The sequence below is a fragment of the Myotis nattereri genome, assembly GCF_964212035.1.
Source record: "Myotis nattereri genome assembly, chromosome: 16".
NCBI classification, from domain to species: Eukaryota; Metazoa; Chordata; class Mammalia; order Chiroptera; family Vespertilionidae; genus Myotis; species Myotis nattereri.
This window is the reverse complement of record NC_138091.1, coordinates 40596904-40621583: the sequence shown is the minus strand read 5'-3', so window position 1 is coordinate 40621583 and position 24680 is coordinate 40596904. Positions and strand designations below refer to the sequence as shown.

Below are 24680 nucleotides of genomic sequence, written 5' to 3'. Positions count from 1 at the left end.
CCACTGCTTACATCAAAACGTCAGAGTGTGGCATTGAACTCTTCAGTTTTGAACCTCAGACATGTACTTCAGTCAAACTGAGAAGGACTGGAAGATTCTTGCGTAATCTATACATGCGTCAAAGTAGCTGAGCTTTTCTTAATTCTTCCTTAAGGAATAGGGTGAGTGTTAAGCCATGCCCGTGATCATGTTTCCTCCTGACATCACGTGAAATCAGCACTTCTTCTTCCGTGCAGAACTCCTCAGATCCACCTGATTCATAAAGAATGAGAACATTACCCCAGAGGAGATGACAGTAAGCCTATAACATCCTCCCCCTTATGTATGCCTGAGGCAGGCTACATGAGCTGCCTACTTCTTTTTTTTTTAAAAAAAATATATTTTATTGATTTTTTACAGAGAGGAAGGGAGAGAGATAGAGAGTTAGAAACATCGATGAGAGAGAAACATCAATCAGCTGCCTCCTGCACATCTCCTAATGGGGATGTGCCCACAACCCAGGTACATGCCCTTGTCCGGAATCGAACCTGGGACCTTTCAGTCCACAGACCGACGCTCTATCCACTGAGCCAAACCGGTTTCGGCACTTCTTTTTTTTTAAAGTTTATTTTACTCTGGAACTCTGACTCCCTTCAGAGCCCTTCCAGAGAGGTCTGGAGTCCCCAGAGAGTGTCTCCTGCTGGCCTCTATGAAGAACTTGTTTCTTGAGCCTCCTACAAATAGACCCACCCCCGTAACCCTTCTGGTCTCCAAGAGACCCTTAAACCCTAGGGTACATATAGTATCTACCATCCACCAAGCTAGGACCTATCTACACGTGGTCCCCACGGGAAGCAGCACAGCACAAAGAGCCAAGCTTTTGGGATCAGACAGACCCAGAATCAAACCCAGGCACAGGCACCTACTAACTCTGTGACACTGAGTAAGTTCCTTGACCTTTCTGAGCCTCGCATCCCATGTAAATAATAGTATCTATTCGGAACCCAAAAGATTTTTATATTATTTCTGAAATACTTACAATTTACTAAGTGATTACTAAGTATCAATATAGTTAATTCTAATAAGCCTTTCATGTAGGTACTATGATTATCCTCATTTTATAGATGAGGCCATTCAGCATAGAGAGGTTTAAGTACAGTCACTTGCTCAGGGTCACACAGCTAATCAGTGGCAGAAGTAAGATTTGAACGCAGGCATCTGGCTACTGAATTCTTGTTCTTAACCACCATCCCAACCAATTTCTCAGAGCCAAACAAGGAAGTGTTTTTTATACTTTTGTTATGATGGAAATTTTCAAACACAAAAGTAGTGAGAATCCCTTGTACCCAGCACTCAGCTGAAACAAGTATCAACATCCCACTGTTGTAAACAAAGAGGTTTTTAATTTGTATTTTCCTTAAGTTGCAATAAAAAATATTTGTGTTGTTCTTTTTGATCTTGCTTAAGTCACTGGCTAAATTTAGGTAATTTCCTTTGGTTTCCTTGCACAATCATAAAAACAAGACGGCGGGTTCTTATTTTTGTCCAGTGCTTTTACAATGACATTTGGATGTCACTTGGTACAGTTTCATCAGTACATTAACTCCGTTATTCCATTGAATTTTTCAGGGAACTTTTTAGACAAGCGGTCAGATTGCTGTGATCCCCATTTTACAAAAGGGTCCAATGAAGCCCAGAGAGCTTAAGGAATTGAGCCAACTCACATTCCTAGTAAGCGGAGGAGGATATCGAAAAACAAGTTGATTTTTAACGTTTTTAATTGACGTATTCTCTGGACATTAATATAGAGCAGAAAAATAGCGGTCTCTGGAATTTGATACGTGTCAGCCACTCCTCTCACGTACGATCTTACACAGACAACTCTCTGAGTCTTCCACTCCTCGTCATTAAAATGGACAAGTAATACTCACATCACAGGTTTATTGCAATGATTATACTTTTAATTATTATATTATGTTAAATATTAATTATAAATATATAATGTGTGTAACCTAATATATATGCATATAATCAACATATATGCATGTGTAAGAGTGTGTGCATGTGTGTGTGTATCACGCATACCGTGACAATACCACCGCACATGCTCATTAAAGTCACTTCCTTTTCTCCCTTCGAGATGAGCTCAGTCTGAAGAAAATCTCCCCAAACCTTTTCAGCATTACGATACTGACCACAGTCCGCGTACGCTTTCATTCTTCCCCAAATTTTTTACTTCTTTGGGGCTCAGTCGCCCCATTGCACTGAGGATGTCCCAGTAGTTTTATCAATGACATTCTTTACCTCTTTGGAAAATCTGAGCCAAATCTCCATGATTTCATTTGAATCTTGTTTCCTCTTGAAAGCCACTTAGAGATTTATATGCTTTCACAAAAAGAATCATTTGTCTCTGATCACTAAATAAAAGAACACACCACAAAATTTGCTCCCCGCCCCCCAGGAGGCCTTTTCTAAGTCAAATAAACACACCCATGGCTTTGCATTTTCCTTCCATGTTTATCAATAGAGTTTATTAGGATCATCATAGATGATTCATTTCTAGTTCAAGTCTCTTAGACTTTAACAGCGAAGGAACATTTTGTCTTTGGTGACTGGAAACGTCATCTCCTCTGTTTCTGTCCTCATGTTTGCACTTAAGCTACTCTCTTAAATCAGTAAAATCATCAAGTGACTTTAAAAAAAGAAATTCAAGAAAAACAGCTCTTTTTACTTGCTCCATTCCATGAGGAAAGTTCCCTACTTTGGAATGGATGGCACAGGGTCCAGGGCAGGTTGGCACTCAATATATTGTTGAATGAATGACATCATTTGAGCATTAATGAAGTCTATGAATTACTACTTTTTCAAGAAATCTGTTACAATTCTTTTCCATACATATGTGAGCTCATAGTGGTTTTCAAGTAGTAATCATTTGGAAACTTGTTTAGTGAATAGGGAGTAATAATGTTTAATGGACATATTGACCATCTTATGCAAATAGATATTTTTAAGTAGAAGAAAAAATGTACTATTTTAGTGTGAATCTCTCTGTGTCTCTCACACACATTCTAGAACACACCTGGAGCTCAGGTGAGTTTACCTGGGAGAAAAATAAAGTCATCAGAGTTGAGACTCTTGGTAGGACGATTATAGAAATAGAATATATAACTCCCAAAAGTGCAGATGGAGGGAGTAAGTAGATGAAAGAAGATATAGTTCACTGAAAAAGTCAGGAATAAGGGTGGGAGGGCAAAGAAAAGGTATAATAATTAGAAAAAGTAATATGCCAGACATTGGTACAAGTAGATCTTAGTCAGAATAAAGATACATAGTTTATACTAGAAAAATACTGATCAAAATAAAGATGTTCTAATCATGTATCAAATAGAATAGACTTTAAAAGAAAAAATTATTATTTAGGAACAAGGAAGGCTATCACATACTATATCAGAAAAGCATAAGCAACTAAAGACAACAAATATCAGCAAAATAGCCTTAAAATATTAGATTGAGCCATATAAAATTGTCAATATTTGACTGACCTCCAAAAGCAGTAATTTCATATAAAGTGAAAGTCAATAGAATTATGAAAAATTAAATTTCGTAAAGTGTTACTTTAACATGCATCTGTTACAAACTGGTTGATCAAGTGACCAAATAATTAATAATGAGCAATATTTGAGCAACATGATTAAGACGCTTTATAAAATCCACATATTTAGAATTTTATCTCAACTCTTAAATAATCTGCATTCTTTTCAAGAAATATTTCAAGACTTGAACACATACTAGGCCATAAAGGATAGCTCAGTAAATATCAAAGAAGTGACAAAACATATGGACCATATTCCTTGACCCTCAATACAATAAAATGAGAACTCAATACCTTCCTCCCAAAATACTTTTTGTATATTTGGAAACTAAAAGTGGTTCTAAATCATTCATAAGTCATGATAGAAATTAGAAATGATGCCAACCTGGTTTATCATGATCTGATTTCCCCATATTATTCAGTCAGTGTAATTTAACATCTGGTAATGCCAGGCAAACTAATATTGCGGACTTCAGGAACAAAACAAAAAAACCTGAGTTTTCAGTGGGGAAAAAAAAACCTATACAGTGGGGCCTTGACTTAGAAGTTTAATTCGTTCTGTGACGGAGCTCGTAACTCAAATTACTTGTATGTCAAATCAAGAAATGAACGAGACACGTGATGCTGGGCTGATGTTGTGGTGTTCACTGTGACGTTCGCTGCGCCAACTAGCAGTGGGGTATCTGAAGCTGGCTCGTGACCCAAATTTTAGCTTGCAACTCAAAGCAAAAAATCGGCCGAGAGACGGCTCGTATCTCGAAAAACTCATTAGTCGGGACACTCTTAAGTCAAGGCCCCACTGTAAAGTCTTATTTTACCTATTTGCCCATAAATTTTGTGTCTGGATTTTATTCAGTATTCTCTCCATTTTCTTCCCCAGGGCTCATCTCAGAAGTGCCCCCTCTTTCTTCACCGTTGGAAAGCGCACGGCGCATTACCACCCGTGTGGAGTGCTTCTCATGCGGCCCCAAGGCCCGCACCATCCAAGGCGCTTCTGAAAACACCTGCACACTGGGGGCTACTGAGGGAACCGCCCTGGGGACATGTGGGGAGACGACAGAATGGCCCCTCACAATACCAGCTGCTTTCATTTCCCACGGTAGGTCTCGCAGTCCATAATATCACACCTAAGTTAACCCTGGCGGGTGGTCTTGTTGCACTAGGGCATCTCGCTACTCATGGATGTGGGTGGGTGTGACCCTGTCTCTTTAGAGTTCCAGGTAAATGGATCAAGCACCTGCTGAGAACAGCATCTACTTCCCAATCGAGAGCAATACACGTCTGAGCAGGGGAATGTGTTTTCCTTCACTGCTCACTTCCCAGTCCAGGTAAAACACTTTCTCACAATGCCAGGGGCATTAGAACCCAGGGGGCACGGTGGAGGAATATGCAGAGGTGAGCCAAGCTAAAATCCCTTCTTTAGGACTTCAGTGAGAAAGACCTAGGGATTCCATCTGCAACATTCTTCCAAGAATATCACAATGTCAATGTTCCAAAGAAGTCTAGAGCCCCCCGGATCGGGGTCTCGGATACCAGAGGAAGGATGGAGAGGCAGGCCCACGAGTCCTGGGGTTTTGTATAAGGGTCAAGGCTAAGAAGTAGGAAACAAAGTGAAATCCTGTCAGCACTGTTGAATCGGAACAGCATCCAAGAATGTCCCATTTCACGCATTGGAAGGTCTCCCAAGTAAGCAAAACCTTGAAGCGATATGACAATGTCAGGTAATCAGCTCGTCTCTCTTTTCCTCTCTGTGACCCGGGACACACTCTGAATGTAGTAGCGCAATCTTTCTGAGTCAGAGGCGTGGGCCAATCTGTCAGCCAGTATTTTAATAACGTGGATAAGGAAACCATTAAAAAAAAAAAATAGGCGCACGTCCTTGCCATAGAGGAGAGGGCGTATGGATTTTTTTCTTTTCGTATGAATTTCCTTCCATGTCATTATATTAGAAATAATGTAATGGGTAAAAGTAATCATTGTATTAGATGAGATTCATCCACCACCCCAAATCTGACCCTGTGGTTCAAAGCAAAAAGTCCAGCATAAAGAGTCGACCTCGGGAGGAAGTCAAGGAGAGGCATCAACCTTGACATTGACCACTCAGAGAGGTTGAGAAAAGCAAAACTCCCTTCTCAGTATTCTCTTGTTCTGGAGCCCCCTGGCCCTTTCCTGTCAGAGAAAAAGAAAAATCACCCGTTCAGGGTAACTTACTCTGCTTCTTGTTGGAAACATCTCACTTTGAGATGAACTCAGCCTCATTTGGGTAAAGACCCCGTCAACTCAAAGGCTGTTTCTCCCGTCTTTCAAGGGGTCACTGGTCCCCTCCTCCTTCCCAACATGGCATCTGGGTGTGGAGGAAGTTGAAATACCCTTGGGGCAGGGGGCCTTCGCTACAAGCTGGCCTTGTGCTTAAAGGTCCCGGGCTGTTGTTTACTTAGGTGTGGCTAATCTCACTGTCATCCTTGAGCATCCTGCTGGCATCTCCTGGCAAATCCTAAAGTTCCTGTGACCCCTCAAATCATCGGGTCCCCGTGCTTTGAGGCCCTTGGCTTCGTTGCCCTGGCCACAGGCCTATGCCGGACACTGCTGCCTTCAACACCTTGGGGGCCTCTAACCAGAGCAGACAGGGGACTTGGGCCATGAGAAACCCTCGACTCTGGCTGTTCCGCCACCTCCAAACCTTGGGACGCACAGTGGAAGCAGAGAATGAGCCAGGATGCGCCGACTCTCCCCCAGCCTCTGGGCTTCCTGGGCCGGTTTCTGATGCCTCATCCACCCCCTGCCCCAGTTTTGCTTAAGCCTGGTGGGTGGCGGTCACTTCTCAGTGACCAAGCTGACATGCTCCACGCTGGCTCTACCCGGGCAGAGGTGCCCTCCCATCTCCCGTGGCAACGCTTTCGACTTCCTCTTCCTCCAAGTCATTTCCTCTGCCTCCTCAGCACCAGGGTTTTGATCCTGCTTGATCTAGCCTGGCTCTCTATATGTTCAAGGAAACCTCTAGAAATGTAGAAAGCCCCCTCTCTCTTCACCAAGCCTGATTTGCACCTCGCTGTGGATTCGACATGCCACCTTGAGACTGGGACCTGCATCTGAGTCACCGCTGCTGGGGGCCGCCCGGAATGGTGGGAGCCCTGTGCCACCTGACAGGCTTGGAATCCACACTGCAGAGGGAAGGTCTCCCGTTTTTAATTTAATTGTCCAATTGAACATTTTCATTCACTTTAAACAATGCGTGAGTTGAAGTTAGCACACCAGGAGCTTCCAGTTTGCAACCTTTGCTAGAAACCCCACCCCAGCGCCCCAGCACCCCAGCACCGTCTACCCTTGGCTGTGAAGTTTGTCCCGAGCCTTTACAGGGTTAGACCCAGAATGTGTTTCCTGTCAAACAGACAAACCATAATGTTTGTAAGTTTAGGAAGAGTGACGTGATGGACTGTGCGTGGACACCAGCGTGAACGAGGCAGCAAGCGAAGGCCTTCGCCTGTGTGGTGTCGCTTCGTCTCCACAACAGCCTGCAATTTACATGTAGACCATTACCCACACTCTCAGAGGCAGTTACCTGGTTCAGGGACGGCAAGTCCCGAGCCTGAAGCCACAAAATAGAAAACAGCAGCGCTAAGGCGTCGGCTCAGGCAGCTCTGACTGCAACACTTCAGCTCTTTCTATCAAAAGTAGCCAACTTCCCCCTGTACAACCCTGAGGCTCTATGCAAACCAGAAACCCACCGGACACTCTGTCCTTCCACGCCAGTTACTGGCGACAACCTCGAGATAATGCATCCTGCGTTGCAGGCGAATTCACGCACCTCCCAAATATCATGCTTCCTACAAGCACCCGGGCACCTGTAGTCACCAAACAGGAGGAGATAAGCCAGTGATGGCGAACCTATGACACACGTGTCAGGGGTGACACGCGAACTCATTTTTTGGTTGATTTTTCTTTGTTAAATGGCATTTAAATATATAAAATAAATATCAAAAATATACATCTTTGTTTTACTATGGTTGCAAATATCAAAAAATTTCTATATGTGACCTGGCAGCAGAGTTAAGTGAGGGTTTTTCAAAATGCTGACACGCCGAGCTCAAACGGTTCGCCAGCACTGAGATAAGCAAAGTAAAGAGGGGGCTGGCGTGTGCTCGGAAGAGGCGGGCTGGTAGAAATTCAACAGAATCGGCTGAGAGTGAAGGGGGAGGCAGAGACTCGGCTGAGGAAATGCTAAGAGGTGTCTCCTTTCATTTCTTTTTTTTCATATCTGATTTACAGAGAAATGTCACTTTCAGAGCGGCTTTTTAAAAAATGGGTTCCACTTGCTGAAACTCACAGGACAATATTAAATCAGCAGATGGTAGCATCCCCTAGGCATATCTTGTGAGGCCCATGTACTTCCTCCTCTCTTTGCATCATAATTCTCGTCCTCCTTTCCAAAAGTTTCCAACATCCCTCTCAGCACACACAGTGCTCAGACTCCCGGCACCCATATCTCATCGAGCAATTTTATTCCGATGCAGGAATAAAGTCCGGTCGGACAGGATGCTGCAAAGGAAAGAACCCATACTTACGTATTCCCCTAGGCTCTGTCAGTCACTAGATTTATTGCCAGCCCTTAAATCATCTCTAATTCTCAGCTTGTGTCTAGCTCCATCTCATGTTCTTCCAGCTGTTTCTATCATGACTTCTACACTTAAAACAATAAATTCAAAGTGAGTCTTTTCTGAACAACATAAACTGATGAACAAAAATAGAACCAGAGACATAGAAGCATCGAACAGACTGTCCAACCGATGAGGGAAGGCAGGGGAGGGGGATGGTGGTCAGAGATCAAAGGACTTGTATGCATGCATATGAGCATAACCAATGGACACAGACAGTAGGGGATGAGGGCATGTGCTGGGGGGTGGGAGCGGCCGGGGAGAGGTCAATGGGGGGAAAAGGAGACTCATGTAATACTTTAAACAATAAAGAATTTAAATGAAAAATAATAAATAAATAAAAGTGAGCCTTTTCAAGAGGCTTATTGCCAAGGGACTTCTTTGTTTCTACATGGAAGCAGCGGGTGTCCCTAATTAACAAGTTCGAAATGGACTCTCATCCCCCACCTTCCCACACAACAGCTGTTCCTCTCCCAAAGCCGCCATCACTCTGGGCAGCACCCTCCTCCACCCTCTTGTTCAGGTCAGAACACCAGCAGGTCTCTTGAGTCTTCCTTTCCCTTGTCCCCTCTAGCCAACACATCAGCAAGTCTTATCCAGCCTACCTCCAACCTCCCCCCCCCCCCCCCGCCCCCATCCCACCCTCTTCTCTCCATCTCCAATGATTCTATCCCAGGGCAGGCGACCATCACCTCTCACCTGGATGAAAGCAACCACTCCCCCGCCCCCTCCCTGCTCCTCCCTCCTCACTTTCCAGTCTGTTTTTCATAGATTAACCAGCCTAATCCTCATAAAATGCAAATCCAATCATGGCATTTCCCCCTGGCTTCCCATTGCTTTGAGAATAAAAATCTGAAATCCTGAACATTTCTTATGAGGCTGTGCCTGACCTGCCTCTGATCTCTCTACAGCCTCCTCCCATGGCTCTCTCTCTCCTCTCCCCTCTCACCACTCTGGCTTGTTTTCTCCTTATTTATTACAAGCCCTTGAGTGTCTCAAAGCCTTTACAATTGCTGTTTCCTCTGCCTGGAATACTCATCTTCCAGATTCTATTTGAATGGTTTCTTCTTATCCTTCCGGTCTTAGCTCCTAATTCTTTTGGCCAAGAACTTTTCTGACTACCCCATCCTTGATAGATACTCACTCTGTCTCCCTTGCTTATTTCCCTTCATAAACTACAATTGCTTCACTTATATATTTACTAACTATGTTGTTCCCACTCTAGCACCCAACAGAGAGCCTGAGGCATCACAGAACAGAAAATGAGTGTTGAATGAGGAGAGCCCACAGACACCATCCTACAGCTCCAATAAAGCACACAGCAGAGTCCAAGCGAGGGAAATGTCACTGCCTGATTGTGAAAGCAAACAGCTAGTTAAACTTACAAAAACATGCTTTCTGTTAAAATCACAGAAGATATTTTCTAACTCATTATGCTGAGCTGGGGAGCGACATGCAAAGATAATAAACACACTTAATTTGAAACAGGTGGCAATCTGGTCAGTTCCCCACTGGTTGCTTGACTTGGGGCCCTTTGAAAGCATTCTTGTCTCTTTGACGTCTTCTGAGTATAATTTTTATGGGCCAGAATGGGCCAGAATGGGCTCCGGTGTTGGTCACCCCAACTCCCCAGCAGTCACTTGAAGACCCTATTCATCTTGGCAAGACAAAGCTTACCTGAGCAAATGAGTCCTTGGGCCCACACTCATTTGCATATCTGTCTGGGTCTGGTACATGATTATTCTTAGCTACAACTTTATACACAAGCAACCCTAATCCAATCAGCCGAAGAGTTTTGTTTTTCTAAAAAACTACCCAGCACACAGAGTGCTTAAGATGGATCTTTTGAGAAGAGCAAGTAGGGACACTGTTATTTCTAAATAGTTAATTATTCTTTTCTAATTCTCACCTTTAGGATGCTGGTTTTCAGATTAAGTTTCTTTGGCTTTCGGGGCGGGGGGGCGGGGAATAAACCCACACTAGATGTTACAACTTGATGTTTCTGCAGATGGGCTGACTGCCAAAACAAAATCATCTCCTGCTCTCTGAGCCCTTACTGTAGCAGAATATTTTTAATGAACCCCAGATGCAACCTTCATGGGTACAGAATCACCCCCTTGAGTGTCTGCTCCTGAGTCTGCTCATCACTGTAGATCTGGGCTGAGTAAACATGTCCCCCAATTCCAACTCTCCCTTCCACATGGTTAATATTTGGAATCTACTGTCTTTTGTTTCCCTCTACCTTCACCTAATACCTTGTCATCCATCCATCCATTCAATATGAATTGAACCAGACACAGTCCTGCATACTAGGGATACACTGGTGAACAAGATCGTGTCTATGACCTCATGGAACATAAACTCTGATAGTGGATATAGGCATGAAGATGGACTGTTTATTGCACAATTGTTCATTACTAGATAGAGATACTGTATGTTAAAGGTGATAGAGCTGGTAAGAGGGCAAGTCTACATCTAAGAGTGAGAGTTGAGAGGGTATGGTGGACAGCACCGTAAAGTATCTCATAGGAGTGCGCCGGAGGAGAGGGGTGCAGAGGAAAGTGGTACATTCCAGGTGGAAGGACAAACACAAGCCAAGTCACGGAGGCCTGAGAGCCCACAGCATGTCCCGAGCACGGGGGTGGTTCTGCTGGTGAAACAGCACTAGGCGAGGCGCGGAAGAGAGAATGGAGGAGTGAGCAAGGTCAGATCAGGAAGAACCTTCTGGGTCTCACCAAATGGGGTGACTTGGATTTTTGAGAGCAGAGAACTGTTTAATACTTCCCCCAAATGTATAGTAAACACAATTGTTATGATGGGAAATGGGAAAAAAGGAACAGAAAACACCATTTGACCTGCAGTACATTAATCCTATCCCATAAAGACGATATACTAGTTTTTAGATATTTCCTGACCTGCAGTGTTTCATCCCTATGAGAACTGTCTTCTTTCTAATATATATGTGTATGTCTGTTTGTGTGTGCATGCATGCACACACGTGTTTAATTCTTTGGTGTTATCACTGGAAGCATTATATGTAGAACACCTGTTCTTCATGTGTCCTGCTGCTTGGGAGACATTCCCACCCTTTGTCATTATGACTATCTGTATATAGAAATGCTTAAGCTACCGTCTGACCGCCTGACCATCCGACCGTCTGGTAGCTAGGACGTGCAATGATCACCAGAGGGCAGACGCTCAATGCACAGGCATGGAAACATGGAACAGACTGATGAATCTCAGAGGGAAGTGGGGAGGGGAGAGGGTGGGAAGAGATTAACCAAAGATCTTATTTGCATACCAGAGGCTTGGTGCACAGATTTGTACACTAGTGGGGTCCCTTGGTCTGGCCTGCAGGGATCGGGCCCAAACCGGCTCTCTGACATCCCCTGAGGGGTCCTGGATTGCAAGAGGGTGCAGGCCAGGCCAAGGGACCCCCATCAGTGCATGAATCTGTGCACCGGCCTCTAGTATGCAAATAAGCAAAAATAAGCTGAAAGCATCCATTTCTTTTCCTTCCAGATTAAATACATGTTCATTAAGTTGGGGGTCCCACTTCAGCTCCTTCCTCTTCTGACCACTGGCGGGGCCACTCCCATGGGGCTGCTGCTTCACTCAACACATCACACCTGACGGTGTGGTTTTTTCATTTTATTGTTTTATGTCTAGAGGTCCCTATGAGAGGAAGAAAGAGAACAAGAAACATGAAGAGCCGCCTGAAGGCCCGGCCCAGCCTCATGGTCAGCTGCTGGAGAAGGGCGAGGGTGTCCACATCCCTGAGGACAAAACAGAGGACACAGGAGGTGACCAGTCTACTGAGGAAGGCCCTCCCAGCAAAACAGAAGCACGAAAAGATGCCAAAGGTAGGGCCAGCCCAGGGCTAGGGATCCAGTCCTGGTGCACCTGCTGGCATCCTCCGGTTTTATGAAACGGGGTCCTGGAGTAGGAGCCTCCTGGGCCGGGGGCAGAGCGGATGTGAGAGGAAACAATTAAAGTTGTAAACTGCAGCTCTGCAGAGCTACTGCTGTTTATGGCAACTCCTGGCTCAAAAGCTCTCATTTCCAGATTTAAGTATTATCTGGTTTTGGGCCAAAGAGAACCGCTCCCAATGAAGCCAAAGGCTGTGGGTGTCAATGAGCTGAATAGCCACATACTAGGGCCTGGGTCCCTGAGGGTCAGCCTCGTCTTTTCCATGAATCTGACTCTTGGAAGGAACAGCGAGCGCTCCATCTCCAAGGGGATGGCTTGCCTCTGGCCAAGGGCCCACAAAGCCTTACCCCATCCATTGCCTTTTTTGTGTAGAGACGGGCCCTTCCATGTTGGCCTCAGTTTCTAAGCTCAGCAAAGCACACACCTGAGCCCCGGGCACATCCCTTGAAGGCAGGGACCAGCCACCAGCCAATGAGGTATCTCAAGTAGGAGGAACAAATCGCACCCTTGCCAGTGGCTCCCAAAGCTCTCATTTACCAACCGTGGGTTAGACGTAGGGAGTAGCCTGAATTGTTTGCGCCCAGAGAGCTGGGGAAGGTGCAGAGGCAGCACATCCTTGCCTTTCCATCTGTACCTCAAAGAAATCAAACCTTCGGCAAATACATCTACGTTTCTGCAAAGTGTGCCTTGCTGATCGAGGAGGGAAAAGCCAGAAAGTGTTTCTTAGGTGAAAAGGTATCTTTAAGCCTCATTTGTTAACCGGCAGATGCAGCTCTTTCTGGTCATTAGCATAGACCTATCACTCCAAGTGTTAAACGCAGTCACAAATCGCAGTTGCCAAAGGGGATACATCAATTCTCCTAATTACCTTTGGAGTCCCATTCACAGAATCAGAAAGGGTGTCTAGTTACATCGACACTGCTCACTTTTTTGAAAATCAGTTTCAATTCCCTCATAGTCGTGTTGGTGTTAGTCACATTCAGACCAATGAGAGCTGTGACGATGTAAACCAGGTAAGACCGAGGTTGGAAAATGGGTCTTTTGCAAAGCCTGGTCTTACTCCCCAGGAAACCAGTAATTACGGAGAATTGCAGGGTAAGAAAGGATGCAGCAAAAGCAGGAGAGAGAGTCGGGGGGAGAGACCCTTTATCTTAGTGAAGCCAGTGCAAAGTCTTCGTTGCACATGGAGTTCAGAATGAGTGTCAACTTGGGGAGAAACTGCCTCCCAGCTCAGACACTTTCTGAGGCTCTGCCCATGACTGGCAGCTGTTGCAGACACCCCCACATAGTTATATGGATCCCCCCTCACTCTCCCAGACTTCCCAATGTACAGTCCTCTCCACTTCTGTTTAGAAGTCAAAGCCCCCCCCCCCCCCCACCCCGGCTTAGTTACCTTAGTTTCCGGAAGCAACCATTTACACAAAGGCAGCTAAGTGACAAGCTGCAGAGAGTGCGAGGACACAGAATTGGAGTCATCTGTTCATTCCGTGACTTTGTTGAGCACCCACTCTGTGCCAGGCACTGTTCCAGGTGCTGAAAATGCCTCGGTGGATGACATTGATGAAGAAGATCAAAGAGACTCACACAGGGAATGCATTCAGGGGCCCATTCCATTCCCCAACTGGTCTCCAGCCTCAGAGAGCCATGCTGGGGGAGGGTGAACTGGAGCACCGCCCCCCCCCCCCCCACTTATGGTCCAGTCTGGGCCACATAAATACCTCGGGATGTCCATGCTGGCTCCCCGAGAGGGCAGGGCTGTGGGAGCCTGCAGCTCCGAACCCACAGTCTGCACCCAAGTGAGCTCATCTGGTTCTTATTTTCCTCCCACTTGAAAATGATTAGCATTTTCTTCCAGCTGGGGGGTTCCTACCCACTTCTGACCCCGTAAGGCTCAGGAAATTACAAAGCAAGTTTTCCAACAGATGCTTTGACCAGCGTCAGACGGTCCTAGACAGCTGCCAAGTTGCTCTCGCTACATCTTGGAGGCCTGGCACGTTACGACGTCAGAGGCGGCCTGAGTGGGTGGCCTGCTTGCTTGTGGAGTGCCCAGCTGCCCTAGGCAGTTGGCCCTCAGTGCCCAAGGAGACCCCTGAACCCACAGAGCTTGTGCTGGGCAAGAGATCCTGGCAGGAAAAATCCATGCACATAAGATGTAAAGATTGGCAGTGGAGTGGTGTGTGTGTGTGTGTGTGTGTGTGTGTGTGTGTGTGTGTGTGAGAGAGAGAGAGAGAGAGAGAGAGAGAGAGATTGATTTTCAGAAATATTCAAAAAGAAATGGAATCTCTGTGCAGGGAATAGCGGGGTGACTGTATTTGAAGAACCTCCTGCCACTCCCCAACCAGAAAGCCATGTGTTGCACGAAATGTGAACCACAGCCCTTGCCTATAACCTGCTTCTGCTCCAGGGTATCTGGGGAGACTTGGGAGATTGCAGATCAAAGGGAGCGTTTGCTCCAATTTGTCAGAGGCAGGAAAACACATCGCTGAGACCAATATGAGTAACCGAGCATCCTGCCTACCCATGGTCACCGCGACTGGGTGGGTGAGCCCTGCATGACTTCGTGTTTTTGTTTCTTCTGAAAAGAACAAATGACTGAAAAAGGAAGGAGAGTCGATAGAGCAAAGGCTCAGGAAGAATGCGGTGTGGCTCTGTGCATCTCATCCCAGATCGTAGTGCCTTGGTGTTTTTGTTTTGTTTTGTTTTGTTTGTTTTCCTTTTGCAAGATGGAGCTCCTCTGACTCAGAGCATCGAAGAATCACACGTTAGGAGAGATCGTAAAGGCGGTAGTCTGGCCACTGCAGTCTGACACACAGCAGGTGCTAAATGATGCTTGCGTTCACCAATGGTGAAGTCATTGAGAGAAGGAAGCAGCCTGGGAGTGTATGCTGGCAGCCTGTGCAACATTCCTGCAAACGGTAGTTCAATCACGTGTAAATATCACCCGCGATGGACCACCGATTGGTGGTCCAAACCTGCCCCCCACCCCTACTGTGGATCCCTGCCAAGTCCTTCAGCTTCTCTGTACCAGGACTCCCTCACGGGTGTGCTATTGCCATGTGTCCAGTGATCACAAACTTAGCAGCTTAAAACAACACCTGCTTTTATCTCACTTTCTGTAGGTTAGGGGTCTGGGCACAGTTTAGCTGGGTCCTCTGCTCAGGGTCTTATCCGAGGCTCAGGGTCATTGACAGGATCCGTTTACTTGCAGCAGTAAAACTGACAGTGGCTTTCTCTGCCTGGGTGGCCCAGTGGGTTGGAGCATCATCCCGTACACTGCAAGGTTGTGGGTTTGATTCCCGGTCAGGGCACATACCTAGGTTGTGGGTTCAATCCCCAGTAAGGTACATGGGGGCGGGGGGTGGGGGGGAGAGAAGGACAACCGATTGATGTTTCTTTCTCACACTGATGTTTCTGTCTCTCTTTCTCTCTCCCCTCCTCTCTCTAAAATTAACAAAAACATATTCTCAGGTTAGGGTTAAAAAAAAAAGCAAGGCCAGCAAGACTTGAGTATAACTTCTCAACCCTCTTTTAAAGGGCTCACCTAATGAGGTCAGGCCCACCCAAGATAAGTTCCCTTTTTATTAATCTAAAGTCAACTGATTAGAGACCTTAATTACACTTGCAGAATTCCTTCATCTTTGCCATAATGTAACATAATCAGGAGTCATATCCATATTCATAGGTCCTACCCACACTCAAGCAGAGAAGATAATACAGAAAATGCATAATTGGGGAGGAATCTTGGGGGCCACCTTAGAATACTGCCTACCACACCCTGTCCTGGAGATACTGAGGGGACCCGTCTCATATGGTTGCTCTGAAGACTAATGAGATAGTGACTGTAACAGTACGTGACCAGCCGGCAGCAGCTGCTATAATTATTTTAGCATTTTTGAGCATCTGCTCCATGGCAGGCCCCATCGTAGGAGCTGGGGATTCGGAATATAATAACGCCGACATTGCTCTGAAGGAAACTGTGGCATTTCCCTAACACTCATATTCCTCTCCCCAACCCCATGTGGAAGTTGCAAACAGCCATAAAGCTTTACTCTATCTAGATGACTGTTGGATTCAAAGGCTCAGAGTTTTCTCGGCCTGTGAAAGCCACGGTCAGGAAGAAAAAGTGCTGACTTCAATCAAATACTGTCATCCACGGGATTATCATTTCCACCCTCAAGAGCCGCCAGCTTTGACTGCTGATTGCGCAGATGGACTGGAACTCTTGCCTGGTGGTTCTTAGCCGCGGCTGCACACATTTGAGTCACCCGCAGGATTTGGGCAGCTCCCATCTGCCATAGCTTGCATACCTTTGGCCTGGGGCGTATCCTTGCATTGGAATTGTTTTTAAGCCCCTCACCCCAGGAGTTGCCAACACTCCACTGGGGATGAGAGCTGCTGCTGGGGCTGAAGCGTGAATGGTCTGGAAGCTAAATTCCCCTTAAAGCAGTGGTTCTCAACCTTCCTAACGCCACGACCCTTTAATACAGTTCCTCATGTTGTGGTGACCCCCAATTTCATTGTGACAAATTGAACATAATTAAAGCATAGTGATTAATCACAAAAACAATATGTAATTATATATGTGTTTTCCGATGGTCTTAGGCGACCCCTGTGAAAGGGTCATTTGACCCCCAAAGGGGTCGCGACCCACAGGTTGAGAACCGCTGCCTTAAAGAGAAACTGCTGAGAACATGACATGCCAAAGAGACATGAGCGGCAATAAAGCATTTTTTCATTGGCTCCCAGCAAGGATATTGACATTTACCACACATCACACCTTTTCAAGCCACTCTGCTATTAAATATACATATATTTTCTTGATTTCAGAGAGGGATAGGGAGAAACATCAAAGATGAGAGAGAACCATTGATTGGCTGCCTCTTGCACGCCCCACACTGGGGATCAAGCCTGCAACTCGGGCATATGCCCTTGACCAGAATCGAATCCAGGACCCTTTACTCCACAGGCCGACGCTCTATCCACTGAGCCAAACCGCTAGGGCCCCTCTGGCAGACAGCTCACCTACTAGCTGGGATAGCGTTGGGAAAAGCTTAAAATGCCCACCTTGCCCAGAAAGCTGCTGGTGCCGGCTTGCTGTCTGCTTGCTCATGCAACGTGTACTCCGTCACCTACATGTATGAAGCACCCACTGTGTGCCAAGCTTCATGCCGGGTGCGGGGATTCAAAGATCTGTAGGACCCAAACTCTGCCTCCCAGACCTCGGCACCCAACGCCGAAGACGCGCCCTCAGGATGGGGAGCATGGAGCCCGCTGTTAGGTCACAAATGCTCATTTTCAAAACTTCCTCAGTCTTCTCTGACCCTGTGATTTCCCTTCAGGGTTTAATCGCGTCCAGAGCGCAGCCTCTTTCCAACATCCCTTCCTGCTTCCCCCGCCAGCATCCCTCCCAAAGAAAAATTACTACCAAAGATAAGAACTGAAAAATGGCCCAAATGCTCTCATGATTTCACAAGGAAAAGGAGCAACAGGAAGCGGCAGCCTCATCCTCCCCCACCCCTGTAACCTCCAGATCCTTCTCGGGTACCCAGGGGCACACCTCCTGAGCTGGGTGGACGCGGGCCCCCCCTCCTGCCGGCTGGTCCTGGAGGAGCCGTGGCCAGTGCAGCATTAAGCAGACGCGATGGACGGGAGGCTCTGGCAGAGCCACGGAAGCTGCGTTCCTCGGGGAAGGTAGCACTGAGCCCGCGGCAGCTGTGCGAGACAGAAGGCCATGGGCGGTCCGCTGTGGTCACATGAAGACTGGACGTGGTTCGCCTCTGGGCTGAAGGGGAACTCTGCCCCCAGAACATCACAGGCTCCTCCAAAGCCCCGAGACACAACCCGACACAGCTCAGCTGGAAGGAAACCAAAGCTCCTGTTCAGACAAAATCTTCTCCAGCACCCCCCGCCCCCTCTCCTCTGTGTCACACGCATTGACCGAGAGTCTGCCACGTTCAGGACGTCGTGCGAGGCTGTGCTAGCCGCCGCCGCCCCCTCCCACCAGGGGAGGCTTTTACAATGTCAGCGTTCCACGACGACCTCAAAGAGTAAGTGTTTGGGCTGACCCCACAAAGTCATATATTTTTATGGATTTCAGAGAGGGAAGGAGAGGGAGAGAGAGAGAGAAACATTAATGATGAGAGAGAATCATTGATCGGCTGCCTCCTTCATGCCTCACTCTGGGGATGGAGCCCACCACTCTGGCATGTGCCCTGACTGGGAATCGAACCTGACTTCCTTGTTCATAGGTTGTCGCTCAGCCACTGAGCCACGCCGGCTGGGGACACAGTCATTCTGAGTTGTGTTTTTATATACCTCCTCTGACCTCCTGGGGAGACCGCTCAGCGGGCTCACGCACCCTGTTTAAATTCCGCGAGAAGAGCAGTGCTTCACTTCGGGCCTTGGGAGCTTCCCGGAGAGCACCCAGGTTCCCACCCTGGCTCTCCGCATCAGCTCCTGAAAGGCGGGGGAAGGAAATGAGCACCACCCAAGGCCGTGGCTGGGAGAGGAAGACGTCAAAGGAAACAGATGCAGGCTTGCCTTACCCAGCTCTTCACTGCATGCGTGTGGGAGAGAACTGTCTGGCAGCGACGGGAAGTTAGATGGCTCTGAGCTGAGGCGGAACTGCATCGCACCCCTGGACGCTGGCCAGCACGGAAATGAATGACGAAGGGACGGCAGAGACTTCACTTTTGGGGTTCCCTTCTTCCTTTATTACCTTCAGTCCTCCCTCCCTCTCCTCCTCTCTCTCCCCCGGGCCAAACACGTCCTGCGACCTGTTCTTGGATGGCTTGCAAAGTAGGAACGGACTTACCATTTTTAAATGATTGAAAAGGAAACCAAAACTATATGACACTTTTTAGTGCCCATAAATAAAGCTTTATTGAAACACAGCCGCACCTACCCATTTGCATGTTCTCGATGGCTACTTTTGTGCCGCCACAGCCGTGTTGCATAGCTGCCATGTTGTATAGTTGCAACAGAGTCCGCATGGCCCACAAAGCCTAAAATACTTCCTATCTGGCCCTCGGCAGAGAGAGTTTGCTGACCTCTGCACAAAGTGAAAGAAGAATTCTGCACAAATGCAGAAAGATGAGAGGGTCGCACGCTTCCTTCTTCAGTTGACCGAGTTAAATGGCCATGTGGCGCCCTTAGTTATCTCCTCTTCAGGTAACCCCTCGGAGTCAGAATCAACTCCACTCCCGTGGCCTTGGCAAGGCCACTTGCCCATCCTTCCCCTGCGGAGAGCGAGGCCCCGCCTGCCCACCACGTCCTCAGCTTCCAGAGAGAGCAGATCAGAACGTCCTGTGGCCTCCATCTGTGTCCCAGTAAGAGCTTTCCTGGCCCTGAGTTGAGGGGCTGCTCCCTTCTGCACAAGCCACTTGCTTGTTATGCTTTGGGGTCCACCCCAGAGACGTCAACCCCGGTCCAGGGGGGAAGACTCGAGCACTGGGCGTGGGAGTCTGCAATGTGGCGTTTCTCTCCTCGTCTCCAGGAACAGACTTGAAGCTGCCGACCCCCCTGGGACCTGTGTATCCACCGTTCATCTTGAGTCCGAGCTCCAAAGCTGTGGGACGAAGCTGGCAACTGTCTCCTCCCTCGGCAAAGAACGTCCAAATACACGACGTAAGTCTCCCAAGGGCGCCTCTCCTCCCTCGGCCCTGCAGGCTGAGAGGTGAGACTGTGCCCCACACAGGGGCGAGCTGAGCAAACGAGGTGCCGATGGTTTCTCTTGACCGTTGACCCCATCCCACCCCCATCACCTCCTGCCTCCACGTGAGGCCGGTGCAGAGAGAGAGATGAAGCCCTGAGCACAGGTCATACTGCGTTGTGGATCTCATCAGGGTTCCCCAAAAGAAGAAAAGTCCTCAAAATCGGACAGTTTTCTGAGGCCCCGAATGGTCTCTTCCCCCACAGGTACCTCTGTTCTCCCTCAATTGCTGCTACATTTCCACTGAGTGAGAGGCGAGTCTTCACCCCCTGCCTCACCTCCGGTTCACAGGCTCATTTTGTTTTGTGTGAAAGAGGCGTTTTTGGAAAGCTCGGTGGCAATCTAATCCTCTCTCCCTCCTGTCGTACCATCCAGAAATGGCCTTTAATTGCTCCTCACGTGACAAACCTCTGCTGAGCACTTAGCACGAGACATGTCATCCATCCAAGGTGGTAAAACGCAGGCTCTGTTTCTGAGGACCCCGGGGTGTAGTTGGGACATAACTGGGTAGAGAGACCTCGCAGTAAGTCAGGTGGGGGACACAGACTCTCGGGGGAGATGGTGCGGAAGCCCAGAGGAGGAGCTAGCTCTGACGGGGGCCAGACACTTCCTTGGAAGCCAACATCAGAATTCTGAAAGGAGCGTAGGGGAGGCAGGAGAGGAACAGAGGGCGGCTGATCTGGCAGGAAAGGAGGTGCATGCAGGTTTTGGCTCCTCTGGAAAATGTCCTGGTGGTCATGATGGTGATGATGGCCTTCCTAACTGAGGCGCCATGACAGGTCGGGGAAGGAGCAGACAGAAGGGCCCAGGGGTGGAGGACTCTCTCATCTTTCACGGGATACAGCTCTGCTCTCAGTTGGCTCCAGCCGATCCAGAGTGATGGGGTTGGTCTGGCCCGTTAAGGTCCACTGGCACCTGTCTGTCCGTCCTCAAGGTGGACTCTGGGGCCGCCTTCCTTGGAACAGAGCCACCCCCTGAAGCCACGCATGTGAATTTAAACTGGAGGCAAGAGAAGGTGACAGAGGCCGCGGGAAGTCCTCTCACCTGCCGGGTCTCACTGTTTCCGTTTGGGACGTGGGATGTTGACCTCTAATGTCCCTAGGGGCCTCCGATGTCAGCTCCTGTCCCCACTGCCTCCAGAGCTGCCCTCGCAGTGCCCGCTTGGGCAGTACTGGGAGAAATAAACCAACACATTCGTTTCCTGCTGTGTGGGAGGCAGGAAATGGTCCAACCCCCTAATTGGGATGAGGTTCCTGCGGTGTGTCCAGCCTCCCACTCCTCAGCACCCCCCCACTCCCCAGGTGTCTCAGCGAGAAAGGCGGGTGCACCCGGCCATCGAAGCCAGGCTGCATCTACCACCACCACCTTGCCAACCATTTCCCTGCCTCTGTGGGGCGTAAAAGAATCAATACGTAGCCCTGGAAGGTCTGTTCAGTGGTTAGAGCATTGGCCCGAGGACCGAAGGTTTGAGGGTCCGGGTCCTAGTTAAGGGCATGTATCTTGTTTGTTAGTTCGTCCCCAGGGTTGGTCAGGGCACGTGCAGGAGGCAACCAGTCCATGTGTCTCACACATCAATGTTTCTCTCTCTCTCACCCTCCTCCCTCCCACTCGCTTTCTAAAGATGAATGGAAAAAACATCCTTGGGTGAGGATTGAAAAAAAAAAAAAAAGAATCAATACGTAGAGAGAGGCAGCATTTGCTGCGCCGCCTCTGCACCCAAGGGGGAGCCGAGCGTGTCCGGGGTGGGCCCTGTGGCCAAGAATCAGGCTGGACCTCACTCACCCTCTGGCCACACACGCAGAGCAAGAAGGCCCCAGCTCTTCTCGAGAAGGTGATGGACAGTTTGCAGGACTCAGTTGTTAGTCCAGAGAGGCGAGGCCAGAGGAGAGAGGGCAGGTGAGGGCGAGGTGGCCGGGGACCGGGGAAACCAGTTGAGAACAAGCCTCAGAGCAGCCGTGGTCACCCAGCAGGAGGTGGCTTCAGTAGAGAGCAGGGACGGTGCTGGGCAAGGAAGCTCCCTGGCTTGGGCGGCCCACTGGGCACCCTGTGTAGTGTCTCTCCAAGTGGAATGCAAACGGGCTCCTTTGCTCCTCAGTTTCTAATAGAAGTGAGATTAGAATCCCAAGAGGGGACCCTACATCACACAATCACGCGTCGGAGCCTGCCTCCGGCCTTCAGCAGGGATGGCCGTCGGTTGATGGCATTCTTGGCAGCCAGGGTCCCACGCACCATGCCATTTCGAGGCTGGAAACGACCTCAGCCACCGAACCACCATAGAGGTGGGTGGTGAGTTGAGGTCCTACAGTGAGTGGCACAGTCAGAATAGAACTCGGTGCCCTGATCCCCAATCTGCTGTGCAGACCCAGCAACTCATGGAGCGGACGGCCCTTTTCTCTACCTCCCAAGGCTGTAGACCATTCAGAAAGGCAAATGGCGGTCCACCTAGTGCAGGAGAGGCGTGAAGAAGTGCCTGTTTTAAGCAGTACACCCTGACTTGTGGGAGCTGGTGGGACGCGCTCTCTGGGCTCCTCACCGCAGGTGCCCGTGGCCCGTCCCCCCCAGCAGGGCCCTTTCCGGGACCTCCTGGACATGAAGACGGAGAAGAGACTGGCCGGCTGGAAGGAGCGTCGCAGTCGCTACGGGGACATCAACATGCACAAATACTATCAGCTCGGGCAGGTCTTCACCCCTTTCCGGGCCCTCGCCACCATGGTAAGCTCGCTTTTCTTCTGGGAAGGGTTTCGAAGTCCTTTGGTGAGACCGGTGACAAATGTCAACTCTTTCCCCTTTTGTGGGATGGATGAGTCCGTTCCGGCCACGCAAATGCTGCACAACCAACCTCCCCCAAACTCAGCGGCTTGCCCTCCCAGGCATCTGTGCTTCTCACTCGCTCTTCTGCAGAGAAATAGCTCATCCGCTTCTGTTTACTGCGAGCTCCCAGGGTAGGAGGGAGCAGGGAATCGGGAACAATAACCTCATTGGCCACAAGAGGCTAACTCCAGCCACCCGAAGGTCGGTGGCCTGAGGTGGAGGGAGGTCTGAAGGCAGCTGTGATGTTCAGAAATACCCATTTCAAGGGGAGGAAAAAGTCTGGGGAAAGGAGAAGATTCTGTGATGATGAAAGATGGTTCCGTTCCCATCCCTTTATCTCATCTGTTACCTTCTGGGCCCAAGTCAATTCAAGTGGGACCATTCCCAAAGGCATTTCCTTGGAAGTATTGTTCTAGCTGTACATATGTTCTAGCTGTGCATATGTTCTAGCTGTACATATGTTCTAGCTGTGCATATGTTCTAGCTGTGCATATGTTCCAGCTGTGCATATGTTCTAGCTGTGCATATGTTCTAGCTGTACATGTACTCTAGCTGTACATATGTTCTAGCTGTGCATATGTTCTAGCTGTACATTCTTGGGATTCTAAAATCTGGTGTGCAAATGAATCACTGGGGAAGCTTGGTCCCAACGTAGGGCCCCAGTTTGGAGGGTCTTGGGTGATGCCTTGGAATTTTCTTTTTTAACATAGTCTCTCGTCACCACCTTTATGGAACATGACTCAGTCAGTGCTTCCCAACCCTGTTCACGCCATCAGCACCCCGAAGTCTGAAGGGGGCCATTGTACAGGCCGCCTGTAACCCACTCACAGCTCCAGTGCGCACAGGAACCCAGGCAGTTAATCTTCACCCCCACGCCAATCAGATCAGAAAATTTGGGGGCAGGTCCCAGGCATCAGCATGTTTTAAAGCCTCTTGATTCGATGACCAACCCGCCCAGTTTTCCCAGGACTGACTCACACTTTGCTCGGAATTTCCCATCTTTTGCCACTAAAAGTCCTGAGTCCCAGGAAACCCCTCAATTTTTGTTTTAAAACGGAAAGTCTTGAGTCCTTGGAATTTGTACAAACCAGACGGTGGGTCACTCTATCCAGGCGTGATTTTAATGCCTAGCCAAGTTTCCAAGGACTGCTCTCTGAACATTCTAGAAATTAGCCCCAATTCCTCATGTCACAGTTGCTGCCCATCTATCCATTCACTAACCAACATTCCTTAGGCATGTACACAGCCCGGAGCTGAGAACTTTGGAGGACCCAGCAATGAAAATCTCAGTCCTACCCCCAAGGAGCTTCTAGTCTACTAGGGATACCGAGTCATGAGCCCAAACCATGCTGCAGACACAAGAATGATGCCACAGTAATAAGAACAGCTCCATAAGTGGATAGACCCAGAAGGAGACAGGGGTCTCCAAATATGAGCTGCTTTCTGCTAAATCCAACCCCCAAGGTCATGACGAAGAGCAAAGCCTGCACATAGGGAAACCCTCTTGACTCACAGTGCCACCCGGGAAGAGCAGATTGGCCATGTATTGGGAGCAACCGTCCCCACGTATTGAGTTCTTACTATGTGCCAGGTATAGTGCTAAAGACTTCCCAGGCCCTGATTCTTGGGATCGCTACCCCATTAACATCATTTTATCAATGAGGAAGCAAAAGATGAGGTGTGTTAAGTAACTTGCCAGCCAGTGGCGGAGCCAGGATGAGCCTGCTGTGCTGGAACAGGTGCTCCCGACCTCCACGCGTTATCTCATTGCCGTTATTCTCTGCCTCGTAGGAGATGCGAAGGCTGGTATTTCCCCAACACCTGCCCATGAGCCTGCACATGCACAAAATGGGCATTTCGTGCACTGACGAAAGGACTCTCCGAGACTTACCTTTGTCTTCCACAGAGCTGGGCTTGGGAATGGATGACAACACCCATGAGAAAGAGAAACCAGCGAGCCATGTTAGAACACCTTTTTTCCCCCCAATAGTTAAAGCGGCAAGAT

General features: G+C 48.5%; 1 protein-coding gene across 1 annotated transcript in view; it reads left to right on the top strand.

Moving 5' to 3' along the window:
- The window catches only part of LOC308531858 (uncharacterized protein), a gene marked incomplete at its 5' end in the record, with an annotated part of 48368 nt that extends 26850 nt beyond the window's left edge, over nt 1-21518 (top strand). The window contains 3 exons of the mRNA XM_081108952.1: nt 4452-4670; nt 11893-12086; nt 19649-21518. Of these exons, the coding sequence (XP_080965078.1) occupies nt 4452-4670; nt 11893-12086; nt 19649-19660 (425 nt within the window). The 3' untranslated portion in view covers nt 19661-21518. The remainder of the gene's footprint in view (nt 1-4451; nt 4671-11892; nt 12087-19648) is intronic.
- Between the last annotated feature and the right edge of the window lie 3162 nt (nt 21519-24680).